This window comes from Macrotis lagotis, chromosome 2 (genome assembly GCF_037893015.1).
Source record: "Macrotis lagotis isolate mMagLag1 chromosome 2, bilby.v1.9.chrom.fasta, whole genome shotgun sequence".
Taxonomy (NCBI): Eukaryota; Metazoa; Chordata; class Mammalia; order Peramelemorphia; family Peramelidae; genus Macrotis; species Macrotis lagotis.
In genome coordinates, this window is record NC_133659.1 from 332092782 (window position 1) to 332114759 (window position 21978).

General features: G+C 47.2%; 1 protein-coding gene across 1 annotated transcript in view; it reads left to right on the forward strand.

Annotated features, from left to right (window-relative positions):
• CACNA1I (calcium voltage-gated channel subunit alpha1 I) overlaps positions 1-21978 on the forward strand; it is a 148407-nt gene that overhangs the window by 33979 nt on the left and 92450 nt on the right. Inside the window, exons 3-4 of the mRNA XM_074221080.1 lie at positions 3172-3269; positions 21577-21736. Of these exons, the coding sequence (XP_074077181.1) occupies positions 3172-3269; positions 21577-21736 (258 nt within the window). The remainder of the gene's footprint in view (positions 1-3171; positions 3270-21576; positions 21737-21978) is intronic.

The window sequence follows — 21978 nt, forward strand, 5'->3', positions numbered from 1 at the left end:
TCTGCTTCCCCTGCCAGACCTCAGGTTCTGTATCTGTGAAATGGGGAGGTTGGATCATCTGATATCCAGCACAAAATCATTGCTTTTTGATCAGCAAGTCAGTCAGCCTTCTTTGATCTTCTCACTAGTTGGCCTCCAGGGTCCTGTCCAGCTCCAGATTTAAGATCAATATTTCTATGATCTTTAATCTGAGGGCCTTGCAAAACCAGTTATTAAGTCACTAGCAACTGTTATCTGCCAGGGGATGGAGCAGTCCTTGTAGAAACACTCCCCAGAACTGGCAGTCAGGAGATCTAGCTTCCAGTCTCTCTGCTGACACTGGCAAAACCCATCCTCTTCAGCCTCAGTTTCCTTTTCCATAGAATGGGAACAATGATCTCTGCCTTCCTCAACTGCCCTATGGCAGGAGAAGGCCACACAAGGCACAGCTGACAAACTTCTGACTTGTGTTGGAGATATTCACACTCCTTGTGTCTTCTTGGTCTGGTCTCAGCTTCTTCCAGACCTGAGACTTATGATGGATTGGAGATTGGGGTTTGAATGAAATTAGGTTTGTAGAAATCCAAGGAATTCTAATTCAGGCTCTGACAACAACTGGCTGAGTGACTTTAAACAACTCCCTTTCCCTCTCTGGGCTACATCTCCTCTTTGACAAAATGAGAGCTTAGACAAGATGGCTTTTGAAGCATCATGGTAGAGTAGAAAGAACCCTGGCCCTGAAATTGGGGTGGGGGTTCAAATCCTACACATGAGGTTTCTTACCCATGAGACCTTGGGCAAATCATTAATCCTTCCTGAGCCTTGACTCCTTATGAGTTAAATAAAATGATTGTAGTAGGCAGTTTCTGTGGTCCCTTCCAGGTCTTTAAATCTAGAATTCTATGAGTGAGAGGACCTGGATCCAAATCTTGCACCATCTCTGGGATCTTGGTAAGTCACCTCAACTCTCGGGGTCTCAGTTCTCCATTTGTAAAATGAAGTGCTTGGAATGGGTGGCCTCTGAGGGCTTTCCAGCCCTAAAGTAAGAATTCCGTGAATATGGTCAATTTTTCATCCTGCCTTTTGAAATATGAGTTGGGGGGTTCCACCTCACTATCTCAATGCAGCTAACTCCAGTCTATGCCACTGGAAGGGCCTAAAAGCAGGCCAGGGGGATACCAAAGGGGGCATTTCTACCCTGATACAGGCAAGCTCCAGACCATTCTTCATTCAATTCAGTCCAGACCTCTCTTTTCCTCCCTACCAGTGCAGATAATTGTGTATGAGCAGTGGATACTGAGTTGGTTTTGCTTACCTGGGGTCAACAGCTGGGGCAGCTTTGATTTAAGTCCTCTATCAAATCCCCTAGGGCCGATGCTCATCAGACAATAGACTGATCCAAACCTGGGAATGTCTTAAATGAGACTGAGCTGCTGCATTGGCGTCTGGCACCACACCGAGAAGAGAGCGTAGGAAAAGAACCTGCCTACCTAGTTCTTTTCTTGCTAAATGTTGCAGCAGGGACCAGGAGTGTCCTCTAAGCTATCAACTAGTTCCTAGATTCTTCTCAGAAGCAAAAGCTCTATCTCTCCAACAGACCCCTCTCCACATCTCTGAAGTTCCTTTATGTGTTTGTCAGAGGTCCAACCATTTGGGGAGAGAAGGATAGACTAGCTTTACTGAGGTGATGGCGGATGTCAAACCACATGATCATGGTGGCCATGAGATCTGGGATCCAATCCAGACTTTGCCTTTTCCCATCTATATGACCTTGGACAAGTCTCTTTTCTTCTTTTCATTGACAAAATGAGGCCATTAGGCTACTCTGAGGAAGGTCCCTTCCATCTCTTCAGTCTTTATTCCTCCCAATATTTTTAGGGAATCATGTTAAGAACTGGACCCATGATTTGTTAGCATAGAGTACTCTCAGGTCACAAAACTTTCTTCCAAGGAATATTGACTTCTTTTCTCTGCAACTTAGAGAACCTCAAGACATGGCCACCCAATCTGTCCAGAGCTCACACTGAGCACTAGCCATTCCATCATGTTGATATCTATCTCCTTGCCTCCCTCTTTCTCTCTCTTCCTCCCTCCTCCAATTTGATTATAAGGTTCTATAAGACAGGCTTTATGCTGTCTCTTTTGTATTCCTTCCAATGCCTGATTTCTGATCAGTTCTTTATACTTTTTTGGTGGGTTGTGGATCTGAGATTTCATTAGAAGGAAATCCCGGGAGCATCTAGGTGGCACAGTGGATAGAGCATTGGCCCTGGAGTCAGGAAGACCTGAGACACTTAATAATTACCTAGCTGTGTGGCCTTGGTCAAGCCACAACCCCATTGCTTTGCAAAAAAAAAAAAAAAAAAAAAAACGAAGGAAATCCCTTTGTAGAAATGCCTTCTCCCAATGCAGGTTCTTTTCTAACATTTCTAATTAGTTTCCTGGGGCCCTGAGAGATTTGAAGACCGAGGCCAGCCCTCTAACCCCTAGCCAATTCTGTCTCTATAATATACAAAATGAACTATATCAATTGTTATTACAGTGCCCCCCCCCCCTTCTCTGTTGCATGCTAAAGTTAGGCAGCTAGGCATAATGGGTCAAGCACTGGATTTGGAATCAGGAAAACAAGAGTTGAAAAATTAGCCTTAAGAAATTACTGTGGGGGGTGGCTAGGTGGTGCAGTGGGTAGAGCACCAGACCTGGAGTCAGGAGGGCCTGAGTTCAAATGTGACCTCAGACACTTAATAATCACCTAGCTGTGTGGCCTTGGGCAAGTCACTTAACCCCATTGCCTTGCAAAAACCTAAAAACAATTACTGTGATCCTGGGTCAGGCCACTTAAGTGCCACCTGCCTAAGTTTCTTCATCTGCAAACTGGAAATAATAATACCAATCTTTCAGGATTTTTGTAAAGTGAATTGCAAATCTTAAAGCATAATATAAACGCTAGCTGTGATGATGGAATATGACTAAAAGTCAGAAGACCTAGGCTTTAGTCCTAGATGGGCTACTAACATCTGTGTGACTTTGGAGCAGTCATTTCCCACTCTAGACTTTAATTTCTTTACCTTTATCATGGTGTTTATTGGGCTGGTTTAGGTGATATCTAAGGTCTTCTTCCAATGGACCAACCCCACTTTCTACCCTTTTTCTTTCTATCTTCACTTTATTTCTCTCCATCTTTCCCTGCAGGATGGTAGAATATTCTCTGGACCTTCAGAACATCAACCTGTCGGCCATCCGCACAGTCCGAGTCCTGAGGCCCCTCAAAGCCATCAATCGGGTTCCCAGTAAGTCATCACCAGTCTAACTCACATTTTCCCTGACTCAGTTCTGCAAAGGAAGAATTAGCTTTCCCAACCTGGGGTAAACTCCCATTATGTGCTATGTAAAGAGTGGGAGCTCAGTAGCCTACATAGCATCAATCAGTCAATCAATCGATCAATTAGTATGGCTGCTGGGTTGAATAACTGAAGCTATTTGGATGAATGTTCTCTGGAGATTGCTGGCCATTGAACACCAGAGTTGGAAGGGACCAACCCTAAAAGACTTCTGAAGAAACAAACCTTTAAAAAGGATCACCAGTGTGTGGAGGATAATGCTAAGAGTGCCACGGATTTAGAGTTGGAAGGGATGGATGTCTGAGGTCAATCCTTCAGTTTTACAGAAGAGAAAACCAAGGCTCTGGCTGAGGGACAAAAGTGGTTGAATTCTGGCTATGAGGGGGTACCTGGACTATGGGGAGGGGGCGTCCCAGTCTTACTACAGGAGTGCGAGACACCCCACTGGCTCTTCTCCTTGCTACCTGAAAATCAGAGGTGACTTTCATGGAGGTGATTAATGGGGAGGGAAGATCAGGGCTCAGCTGAGAACTACAGATTCTCAAGGACAAAGGTCACTTCCAGATCTGTCTACTTTCCTCCTGCCTTTCCCTTATTATACAGATGCAAAATTAAGGCCCAGAAAAGGCATGTGAGTTGCCCAAGGTCACACAGCTATGATTGGCCACTTCTACAGTAGGAAACATCCAAGCTCAGGAGGCTCCAGTTCAAGTCCTGGAAGGGATGAGAAGGGAGTGTTTTCCCTAAATGGGAGTGGGGAGACAACTCCCCAGAGGTGTAGAAATGCAGGATGGGGTTTTGCATGTGCTATCAGCCTAGCTGTGAAGCAGAGTGTATGAAGGGGAGTAACACGGGCAGAGCTATGTGTAGACTCCTCATTGTTGATATGTTTATGACAAGTCTAGAAAACAAATTATTATAGAAATGGGATGGCATGACATGCAAAGACAGGCTTAACTGGGAAGACTGAGGCTGGCAGAGGCTGTAGGACATAGACACTGTGGACACCCTCGAATGCCTGTTACCCCCATCCTCATAATTGCTGAACCCCCCCCCCCCCGCGATGAGAGAGGCTTCATCCTCCCATCCTTGTGGGGGCCCCCACCCAACCTTAGACCTGGGAGTGCAATGAGAGCTCATCTGCCTGGAAGCAGGTGGTTAGTCAGAGGGACCCCAGCTGAGCTGTAAAGTGTGGGGTGAATGGGGTATCCGTGAGAGGGCCCTTCCTCTCAGATAGGACTGCAGCTTTGGAACAAGCTTGGGCCTGTTCCTGTTTTTGCCTGCTGTTCCCAGGGTAGCTTTATTGCTGCTGCATTCTCCCTCAACCCCTACAGAAGTGAGGATGAGATTCATAGGACTATCACAGAGAAGAGAAAACTGAGGCAGCCTGTGAGGGGAAGTGACTCATCCAAGATCATACAGGTTAGTGTCTGAGGCAGGATTCAAACTCAAACCTTATGACTATATTCTCGCAGCTTGATCTGGTCCCCAAATGAAGATTTTTCATTACATCTCTGCTGTGGAGTACTGGGTTCTGGCTTTTGCTGTGTGACATTGGGCAAGTCACATCCCTTCCTCTGATCTCAGTTTCCTCTTCTGTCATTGAGGGCATTGGACTTGATGATTGTTCTGGTTCCTCCGAACTCTAGGATTCTGGGCCTTGGTGGCTGCCAGTCATCCCTTTGGCTGCTAATCCAGCCATTTAAGTATGAAGGCACTTTAGGGTTCTTTAATAAGAAACTAGGACATTTGTTGCAAAAGGCCAGAGGCAGAATAATCCATCTCTCTTTCCCAGCCTGTTCTTCCTAAGCATCTTCTCTCTGGAATGGGTTCCCATTCCAAAAGCCCTGAGGGAGGCCAGGGGGCAGCCTAAAGTAGTGGGGGCCACCAGCAAAAGGGCCTCTCTCATCCTTCCACTTCATTGCATTAAAGGTTGTCCACACCCGGAGGGATATCAGAATATAAAATATTAGCTTAAAGAATGTCAGAACTGGGAGGGGACTTAGCACAGAGAATGTCAGAGCAGGGAGAGGTCTTAGAACAGGGGATGCCAGAGCTGGCAGAAGTCTTAGAACAGGGAATGTCAGAAGTGGAAGGGGCCTGAGAAAAGATGATGTTAAAGACAAGAGGGATCTCAAAATCATGAAGTCCAACCCTCTCATTTTAGAAATGGAGAAACTGAGCCCCAAGGAGGGCATGTGACTTACCCAATCTTTATAGCAAATATATGATAAATTCAGCACTTTGCTTATGTTTTCTGGATCCCACATCCCTCCTGCCTTTGGTGTACTCTGCCCCCACTCCCTAGGTTCTGCTCACCCTATTGGTTTTCTAGATGGAAATTTGGAGAATGATGTTAAAACAACTCACCTTTCTCCAGGATTTTGTGCTTTCCCTATTCTGGTCTTGTGAGGAAGGTAAAGTTTGTATGATTATCTCCATTTCACAAATAAGAAAATCGAGACTCAGGGAGGAAGAATGATTTCTCCAGGGCTAGGATATGTCTGAACCAAAACTCAAACCTGAATCCTTCTGTCATTGAGTTTCCATTTCAGCAGGTCCAAATCATTTCATAGGCCCCTGGGAGTGCAGTTAGTCCTTGGATCAATTCTCAGAATACACAAGTAGAAAGTAGCTCACAGGTCATCCAGTCTGACCTCCTCCCTTGAAAGAGAAGTCGATAAGATAAAATAATTTGCCAAAGGTCTTGGAAACAATAAGCAAGGGAAGCTGGATTTGAACGCGAGTGCTCTGAGTCATCACTTCTGCAGATCAAATGACCCGCAGTCCTCACGCTCATGAATATCAAAACTAGAACCAGGAACCAGGCCTTGGGACCCCCAGCCTGTCTGTTTGCTTTGATGCCACTCTGGCCCTTTTGGGCTTCTGCTTTACAAAGGTGCTGTGTGAACATCCTCTACGAGACTGACCCAGAATTCTGGTATTGGGATGGATGTGCTTGGTAATTACCAGATAAATGAAAATGACTTGGAATACTATGGTGGTCCAGGGAGAAAAATCCCTTCCTCCCAAATCCAGAAGGGCCCTCCGAGGCCCTGCCTCATGCCAGAAGGAGGGTCTCTTCTGAGGTGTCAGCTCTGCTGACAGCCCTCCAGAGTCATCCACTGCTATACTTCCCCCCAGTTTTAACCACTACTATAGACAGCCAGCCCTTTTCACTGTTGATTTCTGCCCACGATTTACTATTCTACATTAGAGTTATTCCCAGAAATCAGTGGGGAACAGGAAGCAAACATCTCAGTATTATTGCTTGACCCTTGGAGAAAGAAGGACACTATTAAAAAGCTAAATATACATTGAAAAGCAGACTATTAGGAATGGTTCTTCAAAGCAGTATTTACCAGGCAGTGATCTAATGTCCAGACTCTCAAGTGTCCTCTTAGAAAGGATAACCTTCAGAATAGGGTGACCCTCCGTCCTCCTTCCTTGTCGCTTCCTCTTCAAAACCCAACCAGCCAACTAGCACCCATTGTCTGCCAGGTTCTGTGCTAAGTATTGGGGTTGGAGAGAGGAAGATTTATAGTTGGACCTGGGGGTCTTCTAGGCCAGCCTCCCCCCTCATTTTTCAGGTGGCGAAATTGAGATCAAAAGGTGACGTCACCTGCTTAAGGTCATGCTGCTAATAAGTGGTAATGGCAATGGATTTAAACCCAGGTCCTCTGACCTCTGTCCAGAGCTCTCTCCACTTCCACAAGAAGTTTGTCTTCAACAAGCCCTAGGGCCTAGAGAATTAGACGGCAATTCAGTGAGATTCATCAAGCTAGAACTTCTTGGAGTATCTTTTTCCTTCTAGGTCTGTGGAGTCAAATAGTCAGTAGAGACCACCCACATTTCTCTAAAAATATAGGACCAGATATTTAACTCCCTGGATTTCCAGGGCAAGTAGGTGGGAGATGAAGGAGAATCTAACCAGCTCTCTCCTAAAATATTGTCCCAGGAACTGGGCTGTAGGAGTCTTGGGTTCAGAGTCCAGATGCCCAATGCTGGAAGGGACCTAGGGTCATCTGGTCTGAACTTCTCATTTTATAGAGAAAAACACTGTGGCCCAGAATTCCTCATAAGAAGTGAAAATCACAAGACACATAGATTATGAGTATCCAAGGTAGAATCTGAATCCAGGACTTCTGACTACTTGACTCCTTGGTCTTAATGCTGGCATGGCTACTAACTTTCTGTGACCTTGGACAATTACTTTCCCCTCCCCAGGCCTTAGTATCCTTTCCTTTAAAACAAGGCTTTGGACTTGAGGGTCCCAAAGCTCTCAGCAGTTGCAGATGGCAATGATTTGAGGCCTTAGCACAGATCCTAGAAGAGAGATCAAATCATTTAAGAAAGTCTGCAGTGCAGACTCTGCCCCTCCTGCTGTTTATTTGGGCCAGCACCACCAGAGTCCCAGCAGGCTTAGGGAGAGTAGGCCAGGTTACCCTCGAGCAAGTTTTTGCACCTCCCCTCCTCCCCTTTTCTCTCTTCTTGCCTTCTCTTCTCCTTTCCTTTCCTTTTCCCTCCTCTTCGGCGAGAACATAAATGAATAGTAACAACAGGAGCTGATAATTTAGAAAGCACTTTCAATATAGACTCAGGATCCATACCCAATATTTCTGATGATTCCGACGATATACCAGTAAAGGAGGTCATCCCTGGAACTTCAACCAGTGAGATTGCCTAGAATGAGGATAGACTTCCAAATCAGAATTTAGGCTCATAGGACCTTAGGGTGAGAGATGGAGCAAGACACCACCTACTCCAATTGTCCAACCCCTTCAAACTATAGATTCGGAAATCGAAACCCAGAGTCTCGATTTGTTTGTCCAAAGTCACAGAGTTAAGGGTTTGACATGGAATTTGAACCTTTGTTTTCCTAATTCTAATCCCAAGTGCCTTAAAGAATACCATTCTGCCCCTCAATTCCCTCCTGGAGCTCTCTGACCCTACCTTCTCTCCAGTAATGAGCTGTCCCCTTGCCTCAGGCTATCCAGGAAAGACTTAAAGTTTGATGCTCATCTCTCCAAAGTGGTGGCAGGTAGATGAAAGCAGGTCTTACCTTCCCTTTCTTGAGTCAATATAAGAGGGTTCCAGATTGGCATCAGACTGATGATCCTGAGTGCCACAGATACCCTGGAAATTCCCGGCAGCAGTAGATGGGGCAAAACCCAAGGTTCCCAAGCATCATGGTGGAGAGGAGACAGCCCTGGGAATTCACCTCTGATACTCACTATCCAGGTGACCCCGGGCAAGCAAATGATCTCTTTGGCCTTTGACCTTCACTGGAGAAAACTGGAATAGATGATCCTTTCTAATTCTAGATTTCTGCTACTATGAACAAAAAGGAATATTTATTGTAGCTAGACCATGACCAGATCACATGCTGGAAAAAGATGAAAAGTTTATTTGGGATACAGTTTCTGCCCTCCTGGAGCTTACCATCTAGTGGGAGGAATAAGACGCATACAACAGATAACTGTAATATCTAAATATTATGTGGTAGATGCCTCAGAGAGATACAAAAAGTCACGAAGCAAAGTGGGGGGGGGAGAATCAAAGAAGGAGGGGAAAGTGCTGAGCAGAATTCATCAAGAAAGGGAAGGGAGGAAGGGCATTCACAGGAACAGCATGTGTAAGGTCTTCCTGTATCTTCTCACCACCTCATTAGTAACTGGTTGGGTAAGGGGCTGGGAGGAGAATACTATCGGGGGACTAGGTATCCAAAAGCGGGGAAATTTTCCTAAGTATTTCAGTGTGGTTATGGCCCCATCTGAGGTTCCCCAACAGCCTTCTGCATGTCCTCAGATCCCTGCCCACCTCCCTAAAGCACCAAGACTGGCAGAGTCACAACCAAACAGCTGTTTGGAGGTTCTAGAGCCCGAGCCTCCCCCTAATCCTCAAAGGATGGTAGGTTTTAAGTTTAGAAGGAGTGAGAGAGGAAGCGGGGGTGGGGAAGCAGGGAGGGCTCAACCCATCCTTGTTCCAGTTATTTAGACCAATGAGGCCGTGATTGTATCCCTGTGATCTCTCCTGAGCTCACCTGGCTTACCTCCTCCTCCCCCACTCTGCAGCCTATCTCCCAGTGTGAGAAAACACCACGTTGCCAGTTGGAGCTCTGGGATCTCTTCCCGTCAACGCCTTTGAAATCTCTTCCACAGTTTGGCATGGCTAGTTCTTCACACTTTCTGTGGATTTTGCTTATTTATACCAGTTTGTTAAGATTCATCGACTCCCAGGATGGCAGGGCTGAGACATCCTCTGGTCCATTCCTTTTCCTCTCTAGACAGAAGAGCTGGTGCCCAGGAAAGAAAAGGGACTCAGCTAATAAGAGGGAGAGTCAGGGTTTGAGCCATCCAGGTCACTGTATGTCTACTATATCATTATCTCTGCTCCAACTAACAGTGGTTCTTCAGAGGCTCTGAGAAGAATTGACTCTGCTTCCCTCCCTCCGTTCCCCCGCCTACCTTTGGAGACAGCATCCCCTTAAAGAGCTTCTCAAAATTCCCTTTCCTCCTTTTTCTTACCTGCTTCTTTATGGTCTTCTATAAACATACTTTTTTTCCTTTTTTTTTTTTACAAGGCAATGGGATCAAGTGACTTGCCCAAGGTCATATAGCTAGGTAATCCTTAAGTGTTTGAGGCCAGATTTGCATTCAGGTCCTAAACTCAGTCCATTGTATCATCTAGCTGCTCTTAAACATACTTTTAAATGTAGAACTAAGATAGCATTAAACTTCCAGGTATTTCTGTCCCCTATTCTGATACCAAATGACTGTAGCCTTCAGCAAACCACTAACTTTTGCAGATCTCAGTTTCCTTATCTGTAAATCATTACAATGTCAGAATTCTAAGGGAGGAGTTTGAGGTCATTGGCAAGGGTGGGCCTCAGGATGATGTTTGACATGGTGGTCTTTCAGGGATCATGATTTCTTTTGTGATGTAGGGGGGAAGAGAGTGACTTGAGTTCCTGAGACCAGTAGACTCTACTGTACCCTCAAAAACCAATTATTCCTTCTTCCTCTGTAGCTGAGGCTAGGGTTGCTTTCAAGAGGCCATTCAACCAGAACAGAAAAAAAGAATGATCTTGTCCTTCAGTCACTCTCCATCTGGAAGATGGTGTTTTTGTTCTGGTGGACACTTTTTAGGAAAGATATTTACAAGTTCAAAGGTGTCTTGAAATGGGATCATGGGAATTTTAGATTTAGGGCTAAAAAGGTCTTAGTTCAAGATAGGGAAGAAAGACCTGGAGCAGCAGGATTGGGGGAGAGCCTTGAGATCAGGGGTCTCCAAGGAGATGATTCAGGGCAAATAGGATGGTTGTTTCCATGTGTTTGGAGAGATATTATATGGAGGCGGGATTAACCTCTGTTCCCAAAGAGCAAACTAGGAACATTGGACAGAAGCTTGAGAGGCAGATTTCAGATTGACCCAAGGACACAGTTAATAACTATTCAACTTACCCACAGTACAATGGACTGATTCTAGAGGTAATAAGGTCTCTATCACTGGAAGTGTTCAAGCAGAAGCTAGTTAGCTGCATCTTGGGGATGTTAAGGAAGGAATTTCTTTGCAGGTCTGTACTGGTCTTTCCATGTGTATTTGTAATTTTGAGACTCTCTGGTTGGGAAAGGGGTGGGAGAAAAGATGAAGCCAGAGGCTGAGCAGCAGACAGCAGGGGAGGGATGATTGAGGGATTGTTGGTTCAGCTTTCCACAGTGCTGTTGGATCTTTTCTCCCCCACTTCTCCCCCAAACCTCCCTATTGGTGCAGCTGCCCTTTCTAATGAGTGCGAATGGCTCAATCACCCCCAGAAGGGCTTTCCTAAATGGGACAGCAGCCAAGAGGAAGAAAGGGAAGGGGAGGGAAGGTGGAAGAAATGGAAGAAATGGAGCTGAGATGGAGTGGAACAATGGTGCTGGAGCTTCATCTTTCTGGAAGAGATTCATCGTTAGGGAGGAGGGAAGGGAATGTTGAGGGAGAACATCTGGCCCCAGCATCTGGTTCAGCACCAAGGACAGAGACAGAGAAGGAACAGCTGCAGCAAAATAGGGAGAGCCGGGTGGGGGTGTTGTGTCTGCCTGGAGTATTGGGTTTGGAACCAGAGGACCTACCTTTAACACCCACTTAGAGCAATCCAATTGCCTGCTGCCCTTTTTCGGACCCTGGGCAAGTCATGGACATTTCTGGCATGGTGCACAGAAGGGAGACAGGGAACTATTAGCAAGGAGGAAGGGACCTGTCTGGAACTGAGAAAGCCTGTCCAAAATGACCCTAAGGGGACTCAAAGTGGCCTCCCCCAGCTCAGTAACTAGAATCGGGGACGAGGCTATAACAGGCCACTCTGTCATGAACACCCCAGGTCTATGGTTGGGGTGGAGGCCCAGACTGATGAGCTACTGATAACAATCATAAAATTATCGATTGACAGTTGGGAAGGAACTTACACATTATGCAGTCTTATTTTCACCCTTCTAAGAGGAACTTAAGGGCCAGAAAGGTGAAATGACTGGCCCAAGGTGACACAGACAGTGTTTGAATTCTGGTCCTGTGGTTCCAAGTTCATCATTTATTCTATGGTTCCACACTGCCTTTGGCGATCCTAATCTTTTGTATATGTTTCAAGTTCATTTCATATCCATCAACAAATAAGTTCATCCGATTGAGGACCAAGTGGGTAGTGAGGCCAGAATGGTTCAATGAAAGGGGCTCTGCATCTAGATAAGGAGGGCCTGAGTTCAAATTCTGTTAGTTGTATGACTAATCGTCATTAGGAGAATCATTTTGCCCTCCTAGACCTCAGTTCCTCTTACATACAATGAGGGATTAGGATTAGATGACTTCTACAGTCACTTTCAGGTCTCAAAGCTGCTCCAGGATCATAGACCCTAGGACATGAACCTAAAGATTATTTGCTTCTGCTTTGGGAGATGATGGGTGGAACAGAATGTTTATTTAGCTTTAAAAAGAGGCAACTTTAGGGACATCATCCCTGTCTTCAGAAATCTTGAAGGACTGTCATGAGAAAGAGGAATAGATTTCTGTGTATCTCCAGAAACAGGACCAGTGGGTGGGAGTTACAGGAAGGCAGATTGGAGCTCTCCAATGGAGCTGAGCTAACAATAGAACAGGCTGCCTCTGGAGGACCTAGTGAACTCCCTGTCACTTGGAGGTATTGGAACCCAAGGTGACTGACCAACCAGCAGGAACTCTGTAGAGGGTGCCCTGCAGGGTTGAGGTAGGGAGGTACCCTTGGAAGGCTCCAGAGCCCCTTCCCAACTCTCCATTTGTTTTGGTATTCTATCAGGAACTAGCACTGGGGTTATTACCCACTTCAGTGAGAATAACTTGTCCATGATCATTCAGCTTGGAGGAAAGTCAATGGAACCTGTATTTTGGGACTTCTGTGCGCATACCTCCTCTCTCCTTCCTTTACCACCCCCATTTCTCCCATTTTTCCTCCCCATCCTTCTCTCTCCCTTCACCTCTTTCTCTCCCCTCCTGTTCTCTCTGCCCCCTTCTCCTCCCCTTTCATCCTTTTTTCACAATCTTTCCTTCTTCCTCACTGTCCTTCTCCATTCCCCCTTTGTCTCTTCTATTCACATATTTTCTTTCTCTCCTCTTTCTGTCTCTTCATCATTATTTCCCTCCCTCCTATTCTTTCTCCCATCTTTCTCTCCCTTTCCTTTCCCCCTCCCTCTCTCCTTCCCTTTTTTCTCTCCCTCCCTCTACTCTTCCCTTTCTCTCTTTCTCTTCCCTCCCTATTTCTCTCTCTCCCACCTTCCCTTCCTCTTTCTTTCCCGTTTTTGCTCCTTCTCCCCCTGTCTCTCTCTTCTCTCCCTCTCCCTCTCCTTCTCTCCCTCTCTCTCTCTCCCCCCACCCCATTCACATATTCTGCTTCTCTCTTCATCATTCTCTTTTTCCCTCCCTCTTCCCTTTCTCCCTTCACCCTCTCTCATTTCTCTTTCTCTTCTCTCCACCTCTCTGCCCACCAGCTGTGACAGTCTGACAACTTTGTGAGAGACCTGAGGAAAAAGCTTCCTGAAAGTTGGGGTGATCAGAGACTGGGGATGGACAAAGTCAAAGTTCAGCAAGGCACTGCTCAAAGAGCCCTGGATTTGGAAGCAGCTGTCCTGAGTACTATTCTTCTTGGCTGTGTGACTTTGGGTGCAAGTCCCTTTCCTTTTGAGAGGGGGTTGATCTCCTCCTAGTTCCTTCCACCCCAGATCTATGATCAGGAGAGCCCATTAAGCAGCTGCAATGTGTAAAGCCTTGGACTGGATTCTGGGAATAGAGGGGTGGCCAGCTTACATTCAGGCTCCTGCTCTCAAGGAGTTCACAGTCCAAAGGGATGTAGGGTGTGGCCTGGAGCTGCCAATTCTTTAGGGATTTGAAAGGCTGGACAGGCCCTTTGAGGGAGGCTCTTTCTGTAACCTTCCTTTCTTTTTTGGGCAGTCTGAGGGCATTCTCTGCTGATGCAGAGCTGGTCTGAGCTGTCCATGCTCAGTCCTTCTGCCTATGGCCAGCCTTCTGGTGACCGGTCCCAGTACCCGTCAGGAGCCTGGCCCGCGGACTGCACACACACTCACAATCTGTCTTGACTGGCCAGCTCAAACTTCCCAGAGTCACCCACAGCCTACCATGAGATGCCTATTGGAGGAGCAGGGGATTGAAAGAACTCTTCCAGGATAAGGTTCAGCGACTTGACCCTAGGAGAATCCAGAGCAGAGTACTTGCAGACTCCAAGGCTAGCACCCTATCTGCTGTGCCTCAAACTTCAGGTCTAGTCTGACACCCTCATAATAGATGGGAAAACCAGGGAGTGGAGAGGTGACTTGTCCAAGGTCATGCAGATAAAAGGTATCAAATTTGAGCTTTGAATAGGAGTCTGTGACAAGCAGCAAGCTCTGTCAGAGTTGGGGTCTACCCAGAACCAGCTCTTGTGCTTTTGTATTTCCTTTCCTTTTTGAGGCTGGGATAAGTACTGTGCCACCCCATTGGCAGGAGTTGCTGAACTTCTTTCTGTATTATCTCTGCCCTCATCAAGGGAGTGCTAGCCTGGGCATGGTGCCAGCTGCTTTGACCTGGGCAGCCATGGACCATATGTTCTCTCTTTCTGCCCTCCCCCTTGTGTGCCCCGCTGTGCCCCTGATTAACTGGCACCCGAAAAGGGCAGAAGAGGAAGGAACTTGGCTGTTTTCCTCCTCTTCTCCCCGTACTCCCCTCAAGTTTTCTTGCTTCCCCTTCAAAATGGCCTCATCAACTTCAGGAAGGACCTTCGGGAAGCCCAAAGCTGTCTCTGGAATCTGCAGCCTTCTCCCCACTGAGGAGGGCCAAGAAGGAGGATAGGAGGGAAGAACTGGGATGGAAAAATACAGCAGGATTCTGGGCTTTAGATCTGGAAGGACCCTCAGGAGCATGAATCTAATATCCTCATTTCCTAGAGGTGGCATGGTCCAGTGGGAAGAATGATAGTTTGGAGTCTAGGGGCCTGGATGCGAATCCCATATGTGCCTCAGTTCTTTCATTTGCAAAATATGGAAGAATGGGGTCAGTGGCCTGTAAGATTTCTTTCAGTTCTAAATCAGTGATCCAAGGGACCCAGTAGACCTCACATTCTGTCCTGGCACCGCCTTCAAGAAGCCTGGATTAGATTCATACTAGCCTAAGGAATCAGAGGATGACATTAGTCGGTAAATGAGCACTAGGTTTGGATCCTGGCCCTGCTGTTTTTCAGCAAGCTTTGTGTGATCCTGGGCAAAAGTCTTGACCTCTCCAGGCCTCAGTTTCCCCATCTAGAAAACAAAAAAGTCTGGAAAGATAGTCTCTAAAGTCCCTTTTTAGTTCTAAATCCCATAAGTCTATGCCCAAAACTAACTCTTATTTCTGGAGCATTCTAAATTTTACCAAACTGGTCAGGGCAGATCTGTCTGCTGCACATTCTTCTCTCCCTTACCCATCTTGGCCTCTTGCTCATCCTAATTCTCCTGCTTCTGCCATCTCCTGGCCCAGCTTTTCCATCCTTATCCCTTAACCTCTCCCCTCCTCCTACCCCTCTAGGCCCTCCCCCCAGGTGGAGGCTGGTGGGCAGGTTGAGTACCACTATGATTGAGATTGACAGGGACTGTCTGGAGAGAGAACAGCACAGACACCAAAGGTGACAAAGTCACTCAAGAATAGCCGATCTCCCCCTCCCTCTCCTCCCCTTTTTAGTCCATCCCCCAAAAGGGCCACTGAGGCAGGAGCAGAGCAAGAAGCCCCCATCTTAACTGAGCAGCTCAGTTCTTTAGAAAGGCCAAGTCCATCCTATCACCACCCTCCCACCACTCTATCAGGGTGATGATAACTGGAAATTGTATTTGGAGGGTGAAAATTCTTTGGCTGGCAGGTGGCAGAAGCATCTATAGTTTAGACAACTGCTCACAGCAGCCCTTGAGACTTCCTCGGACTCAGCTGACTCCGTTCCAGAAACGTTCCCTGAGCAAGCACCCAGCTCAGGACCATGGGGGAGCTGGCCTGGTTCTGGATGGCTGCTGGCCCCTTGCAGTGAGTGCTGAGAAGCAGGAGCAGGGGAGCACGAAAATGGGAGGCTGAGCCTCATGAGACCCTGGGGATTTCTAGTCTTCTAGAAACTAGACCCACTCTCTCTCTGAGAAGCCGAAAGAGCTGTTCTGTTTGTTTTACCTTTGCCTGCCCCTTAGGCAGAGCTTGGACCATGGAAAAGCAGAATTTGGGGGCACTGGACTCCCCATTGTTGAAGAGACCCAAGCAATCAAAGATGTTCTAAGAGGATATGTTTATGCCATGATCTCTGAACTCCCTTCAAGCCTTGAGACTTTGGGATTTAGATTCAGTGGATCCATGGTGATTGCCCTCAGGTAGTGTAGAGTCTAAGCTACTAAAACTGATGTCAGCACAAACTTTGCCATAAGAAGCAGCCAGTTGTGATGAATGGGAATACCAGAGTGCTGCAGAATAAAGCTTTGGAAGGAAAAATTACTTGTGCCTCCTGGGCTCCAAGAAGGGCTGCTGGAGGAGATGACCTTGGAACTGGCCTTTAGCTTGGGGCAGGGGAGGGCTTAGCTGTCTAGGGAACTGCTAGAGCAAAGACCCATAGGTGGGAAACTATCGGGGTCTACTTGGCTAGACTAGAGCAAGGGTTCTTTGGGTGCTAGGGACCCCTTTGGGTGCTAGGGACCCCTGCAATCTGCTTTGGCAGTCATTCTGGGAATATTTTTAATTACATAAAATAAAATTGATCGAATTGCTGTTTTTAAAGCATTAAACCTCACAGACCCCTTAGTGCCTTGAGAAGGAAGTGGTGAGAGAAAGGCCATAGCTCAGTGTCCCTATCCAGAGTGCTGGACCTTAAGTAAAGGGTAAAGTTCAAAATCTGTTTTCAGATGTCTGCTAGTGGTAGACCTTGGGCAAGTCACTCAATCTCTCTTTGCCTCAGTTTCCTCATCTGTTAAGTAGTGACAAAAATAGCATGACCTTTTTTTAAGGTTTTTGCAAGGCAAATGGGGTTAAATGGCTTGCCCAAGGCCACACAGCTGTGTAATTATTAAGTGTCTGAGACCGGATTTGAACCCAGGTACTCCTGACTCCAGGGCGGTGCTTTATCCACTGCGCCACCTAGCTGCCCCTAGCATGACCTTCTTAGTGTTCTCATGATCAAATAAGATTACATGGAAAGTCCTTTGCAAACTAAATGTACTATGGAGATGTGAGTCGTTGCTGTTGGCATTGGGAACAATTTAGAACAATTTAGAAGTCATTTTGAGCAGGGGTCCTTGCTAGATCGGTGGTTAGAGGAGCCCCAATGGGGCCCTGCTTCCCCTGCGCAGGGGCCAGAAGGAAGTTTCCACTCTAGTGTGGAGATGCTGGGGATGGGGCTGTCTGAATGAATGCTTCTCGCTCCCTCCTTCCCTGCTTGCTGGCTTGCCCCATTCTCCCTGGCCCCCTATCTGAGATTCTGAGCCTGAAGGAGACTCAGGGAGTAGGGGGTAGAGTGTGCAGACAAACCCTCTCCCCATGGCCCATAGTTTCTCTCCCTGTGAAAGCTTACCCCACCTTCCTCCCTCACGCTGGCCTTTGAGTAGTTTTCAAAATGCTTGACGGAGCGTTTTCTGTCATCCATCAAAATAATCTGACCACAGAGTCAGCACATGGGAGGGCAATGTGGCACACACAGCTACTCTGTGTGTGTGGGGGGGGGTCTGGGGAGGGAGAGAGAGAGGAAGGGGAAAGAGAGGGGGAGAGAGAGACAGAGAGGAGAGGGAGAGGGAGCAGGGAGAGAGGACTGATGAGCTGTGAAACTTCTCTCCCCCACCCCCAGGTCCAGGAATGAGGAGTGGGAGAACTGATCACAAAGAGAGAGAGAGGCCTCTGCTCCCTACTCTGAAGTAAGGGCTGTGGAACTGAAGAGCAGTTCCACATCGTGAGGAAGAGCCAGTGCTCGGTTGGAATCTGACGTCTGTCTCTTCCTGTGTAACCTTGGACAGACACGTGCTCTGTGGGCCTCAGTCTTACCATCTGTTAAAACAAGGCTGTGGCTCCAGCCTGTCCTGAAGCCTCCTTCTGGCTCTGAGTAACTGGGGCTACAAAGGGGTGTTGGGGGATGAAAAAGAGACTTGGGAATTGACAGATAGGGGAAGGAGGGTCCCTGGCAGAGAGCCTCGGGAGGGCCAGGAGATTGAAAGAAGACCCCCAAAAATGGGGAGGGGAGCAGAAAAGGATGTTCTGGAATAATCTATGCCTGGGGGGATGTTTTCCGCGGCCCCACTGGCTGGCCATCACCTCACTGCTCCCTCCCAGCAGGTAGAGGGCAGGGGAAGCTGGGAGGGTGGACAGGGCAGTCCTGATCCTCTGCTTGGCCCTGATGGGACTACTTCTAGCTCAGTGTTTTATAAATATTTATAACAGCCCGGGGCCGGCCCTCCTCCATCCTAGCTGCCAGCCCTGCCTTTCTCTTTGCCTCTTCCCACCCAGCTCCTGGCCAGGAGGAGGCCCAGCCAACCCACTTGCAAGATCCACAGCTGGGGAGCTGCCTTTGGCTCAGGGTCCCCAGGGGAGCCACGCTCCAAGCCCTCACCACCACCTCATCTTCTTTGCATACAAACCTGAAGGGCATCTACTTACCTGGACAAACTTTTGTAAAATTAAAAAAATAGCCATCAGAGAGGTCTCTGGATGGGCAAAAGGGCAATAATAACTCCTCTTCTTCCCAAATAGGTAGTGAGTTCCCCATCCCCAGGGTTACTGGATAGCCATTCATTCAGAGGGAACTCAGAGACTTGGTTTTGACTGCAAAACAATGGGAAAAGCCGGGCTTTGTTACTTCACCCCGGTGTCTTCCCCACTCAAAGTCCCAGTTTTCTCCTTTGATCCTCTGACAGCTAAAAGACTTTGAACCTTAGGGCTGTGAACTTAAAAAAAAACAATATTGGCATAATTCAATTTATTTAATTTCTTTTGTCACACTCCACATCTATTTCATGCATTTAGACCTACGATTCTGAGAAGGGCACATGGGCATCCCCAGACTGACCACCCAAGGAGCAGGACACAGAAGAGATGAAGGAACCCTGGATGAGAAGGTCCCTTCCAAGGACCTATGTTTGCTTTAGGAATGAGGAAATATCCAGATTTTTAAAAAATATCATTATAATGACTTAGGAGGCAGCAGTTAGGGGAGTAGGTAGAAATAAGTTGCCGGAAGATCTGTCTGCCAGTCTCACCTCTACCACATCCTGCTTTAGTCTAAGGGAGCTGCCCAAATCAGAAGGAGCCCCTCAGGGTCCCTGGGCAGCTCTTTAGATAAGACACTGATTGATTGATCTCCCCTAGAAGAAGGAATTTCCTTGACTAGAATATCCCCACACTGATAAAATTACAGATGGGGCCAATTAGGGGAAGAGCTCCCATTTAGCCAGTCTTTGAAGTTTACAGTGCACCTCCCATGCCCTATCTCACAAGAGGTGGGTGGAATTAATACCTCACATTTGCAGAAGAAGAAATAGAGGTTCAGAGAAATGATTTACCCAGCGACAGTTAGCAAGGGTCTGATGTGTGATTCGAACCCATGCCTCCAAGTCCCCTGTGTCCACTACTACACTGCACGAGGGCCCCCTCCCACCTCTGTGGCTCTGTTTTTATCTTTTCCACTTTGATTTTTCATTTCTTTCCCCTTCCTCCTTTTCCTTTTTTTTTTTCCTCTTCCCCTCCCCTACAATTCTCCTTCCTTCTGTGGGATCCAACCTGAATGTCCCTGAGAATTGGTGACAGTGTAAGAGGCCCGGTCTGTCTCGACTAATTTACTTGACCACCCTTATAAAAAAAGAGGATTAACTGGGGTCTCCAGGGTCTTCCCTGACTCCTGATTTCAATGATCCCCTTATCCCTGGCAGCAGTTGTAATGAACTAGTCACAAATCCCTAATTAACTAATTACAATTTGGACTCCATGGAAAATCTCAAAGACCTGGAATTCCAGGGACACTGTAAAGGAAAAGAACTTTAAAAAAGGGGAGTGGGAGGGAATCCTCTGAGGATAAGGGCCAATCAGAGCAGCTCCTTCAGAGGACAGCTTCTAGAATGTCATTATGCTCTTCCCAAATTTCCATATCCCTGGAGAAGAAGAGATCCGATAATTAATTGAGGGAAGAGTAGAATCTTTCCTTTGAAGGGTGTCCTTAGGAAGGGCAACCAAGATTGGAGATTGATGGGGAATCTATATGGGCCAGCAACTTTGGTTCTCATGAAAAGAGTTTTCTAGTTGAATGTCCCCCCCCCACCCAAACTCAACCCACTGAAGGTTTCCCTGTTGGGTAGGGGTGGAGAAAGGAGGAGCAGAAACTCTAAGCTCAGATGTGGGCCAGATTCCTAGCTCATTCTGGGGCCTGGAGAAAAGCTACACCCCCTTCCCAGGAGGAGGCTGACCTAGTTTCAGGGGCAGAAGTTGGTGATAGGCATTAATTATTGATCCACAATTCCTTGGTACTTGAAGCCAGGGATCCAAATCCCAAATAATTAACTTGTTAATAATGATGCCATCATTGGCCCGCAAACAAGCAGAATTCTGGTCAAGGACATCAGCCTCCTCCCTTATTTCTCCCTCCCTCCCATCCCTCATCTCCCCTTCCCACTATTTGGCAGCCCAGTACCATCTTGAGCACCACCGAAGAGTCTGTCATGGTGTGGAGCGAGGGTCTGTACAATTGTATCCCCCAGAGTAGACCCAGTCCTCTGGGAGCTCTTGGCTTGCATCCCTGAGTGATATTAGGCTCATCACAAACCCCTCTGGGCCTTGGTGATTTTATTTATAAAACAAGGGAAGAAAGGCATTGTACTCAATGATCTCTAAAATTCATACCTAAATCTATGACCCCCATGAGCAAATGAATGAATGGAAAAGCATTGATTAAACTCTCCATGTTGATGTGCTAAGAACTGCACCAAGTGGGGAAAGACAAAAAAACAAAATCAGTCCTGACCTCCAGGGACTTACATTCCCTCCTCTGGGGCTCAGTTTTCTCCTTTGTAAAATAAACTTGCTTCTAGCTTTATCTTGCCAGTGATGACCTCTTAATCCTGGGCTGAATGGCTCTGGGGGCTGAGGATTTTGATTCTCATCCCACTTCTGCTACTCACTACTTGTGTGACCTTGGGGGAATGGGTTCTCCAATCTGAGCCTTGATTTCCTCATCTGTAAAAAAGAAAATGTTGGATGAATTGGTCTCTGAGGTTCCATCCAGCTTTATGACCCATGGCTTGGCACTTTAAATGGGTAAGTCATTTTCCCCTCTTTGAGCCCCAGTTTCTCAATAGGTAAAAGTTTAGATTAGGCTTCCAGCCTTGTGATTTCAGGGACAAGGGAGAAACCAGTCTTGCTCCCACATTGTCCATCTTTGGTCTGATAGCTGAAACAGAACTCAGGCTAAAATGCTTCAGAATCTCAGAGCCTTCCCTGTCATCCTCCCTGGGGTTTTCAGGAGGAGAATGAGGGGAGGGGAGAGAGGAACCTTTCTGAACTGAATCTCCCACCTCCTGGTGGGACCTGGGAAGCTGTGAGAGGTGCCACCTCCCTGGCGATGACAGCAACCATCATGTCTTGTTCTCTGCCTTGGGCTTGTTTCCAACTAATTTTATTTCCCACCTCCCTCACTGATGTCTTTCTTTACCTCTTCTCTCCCTTTCTTTCTCCCTCTTTCTGCCCTTCCTCCACCCTGCACCCACCTCTGCCCTCTCCTCCACAGGTATGCGCATCCTTGTGAACCTGCTGTTAGACACCCTACCCATGTTGGGCAACGTGCTGCTGTTGTGTTTCTTTGTCTTCTTCATCTTTGGGATCATTGGTGTGCAGCTGTGGGCCGGCCTGCTTCGGAACCGCTGCTTCCTGGAGGAGAACTTCACCATGTGAGTGAGAGGGAGGGAGGGAAAGAGAAGCATTTATAGAGCTCCTACAGTGTACCAGACATGGGAGCATCTGAGTGGCTGGAAGATCGACTCTGCCACCCAGGCCTCAGCTTCCCCTTTTGAGGTACCCGTAAGCATGGTTATCAGTCAGAAACAATAACCCGACAAAGGCTTGTTAAGCATCTGTTCTCTAGAACACTATGCTTGGCTGAGGAAGATACAAAATTTGGAAAAGATGGTTC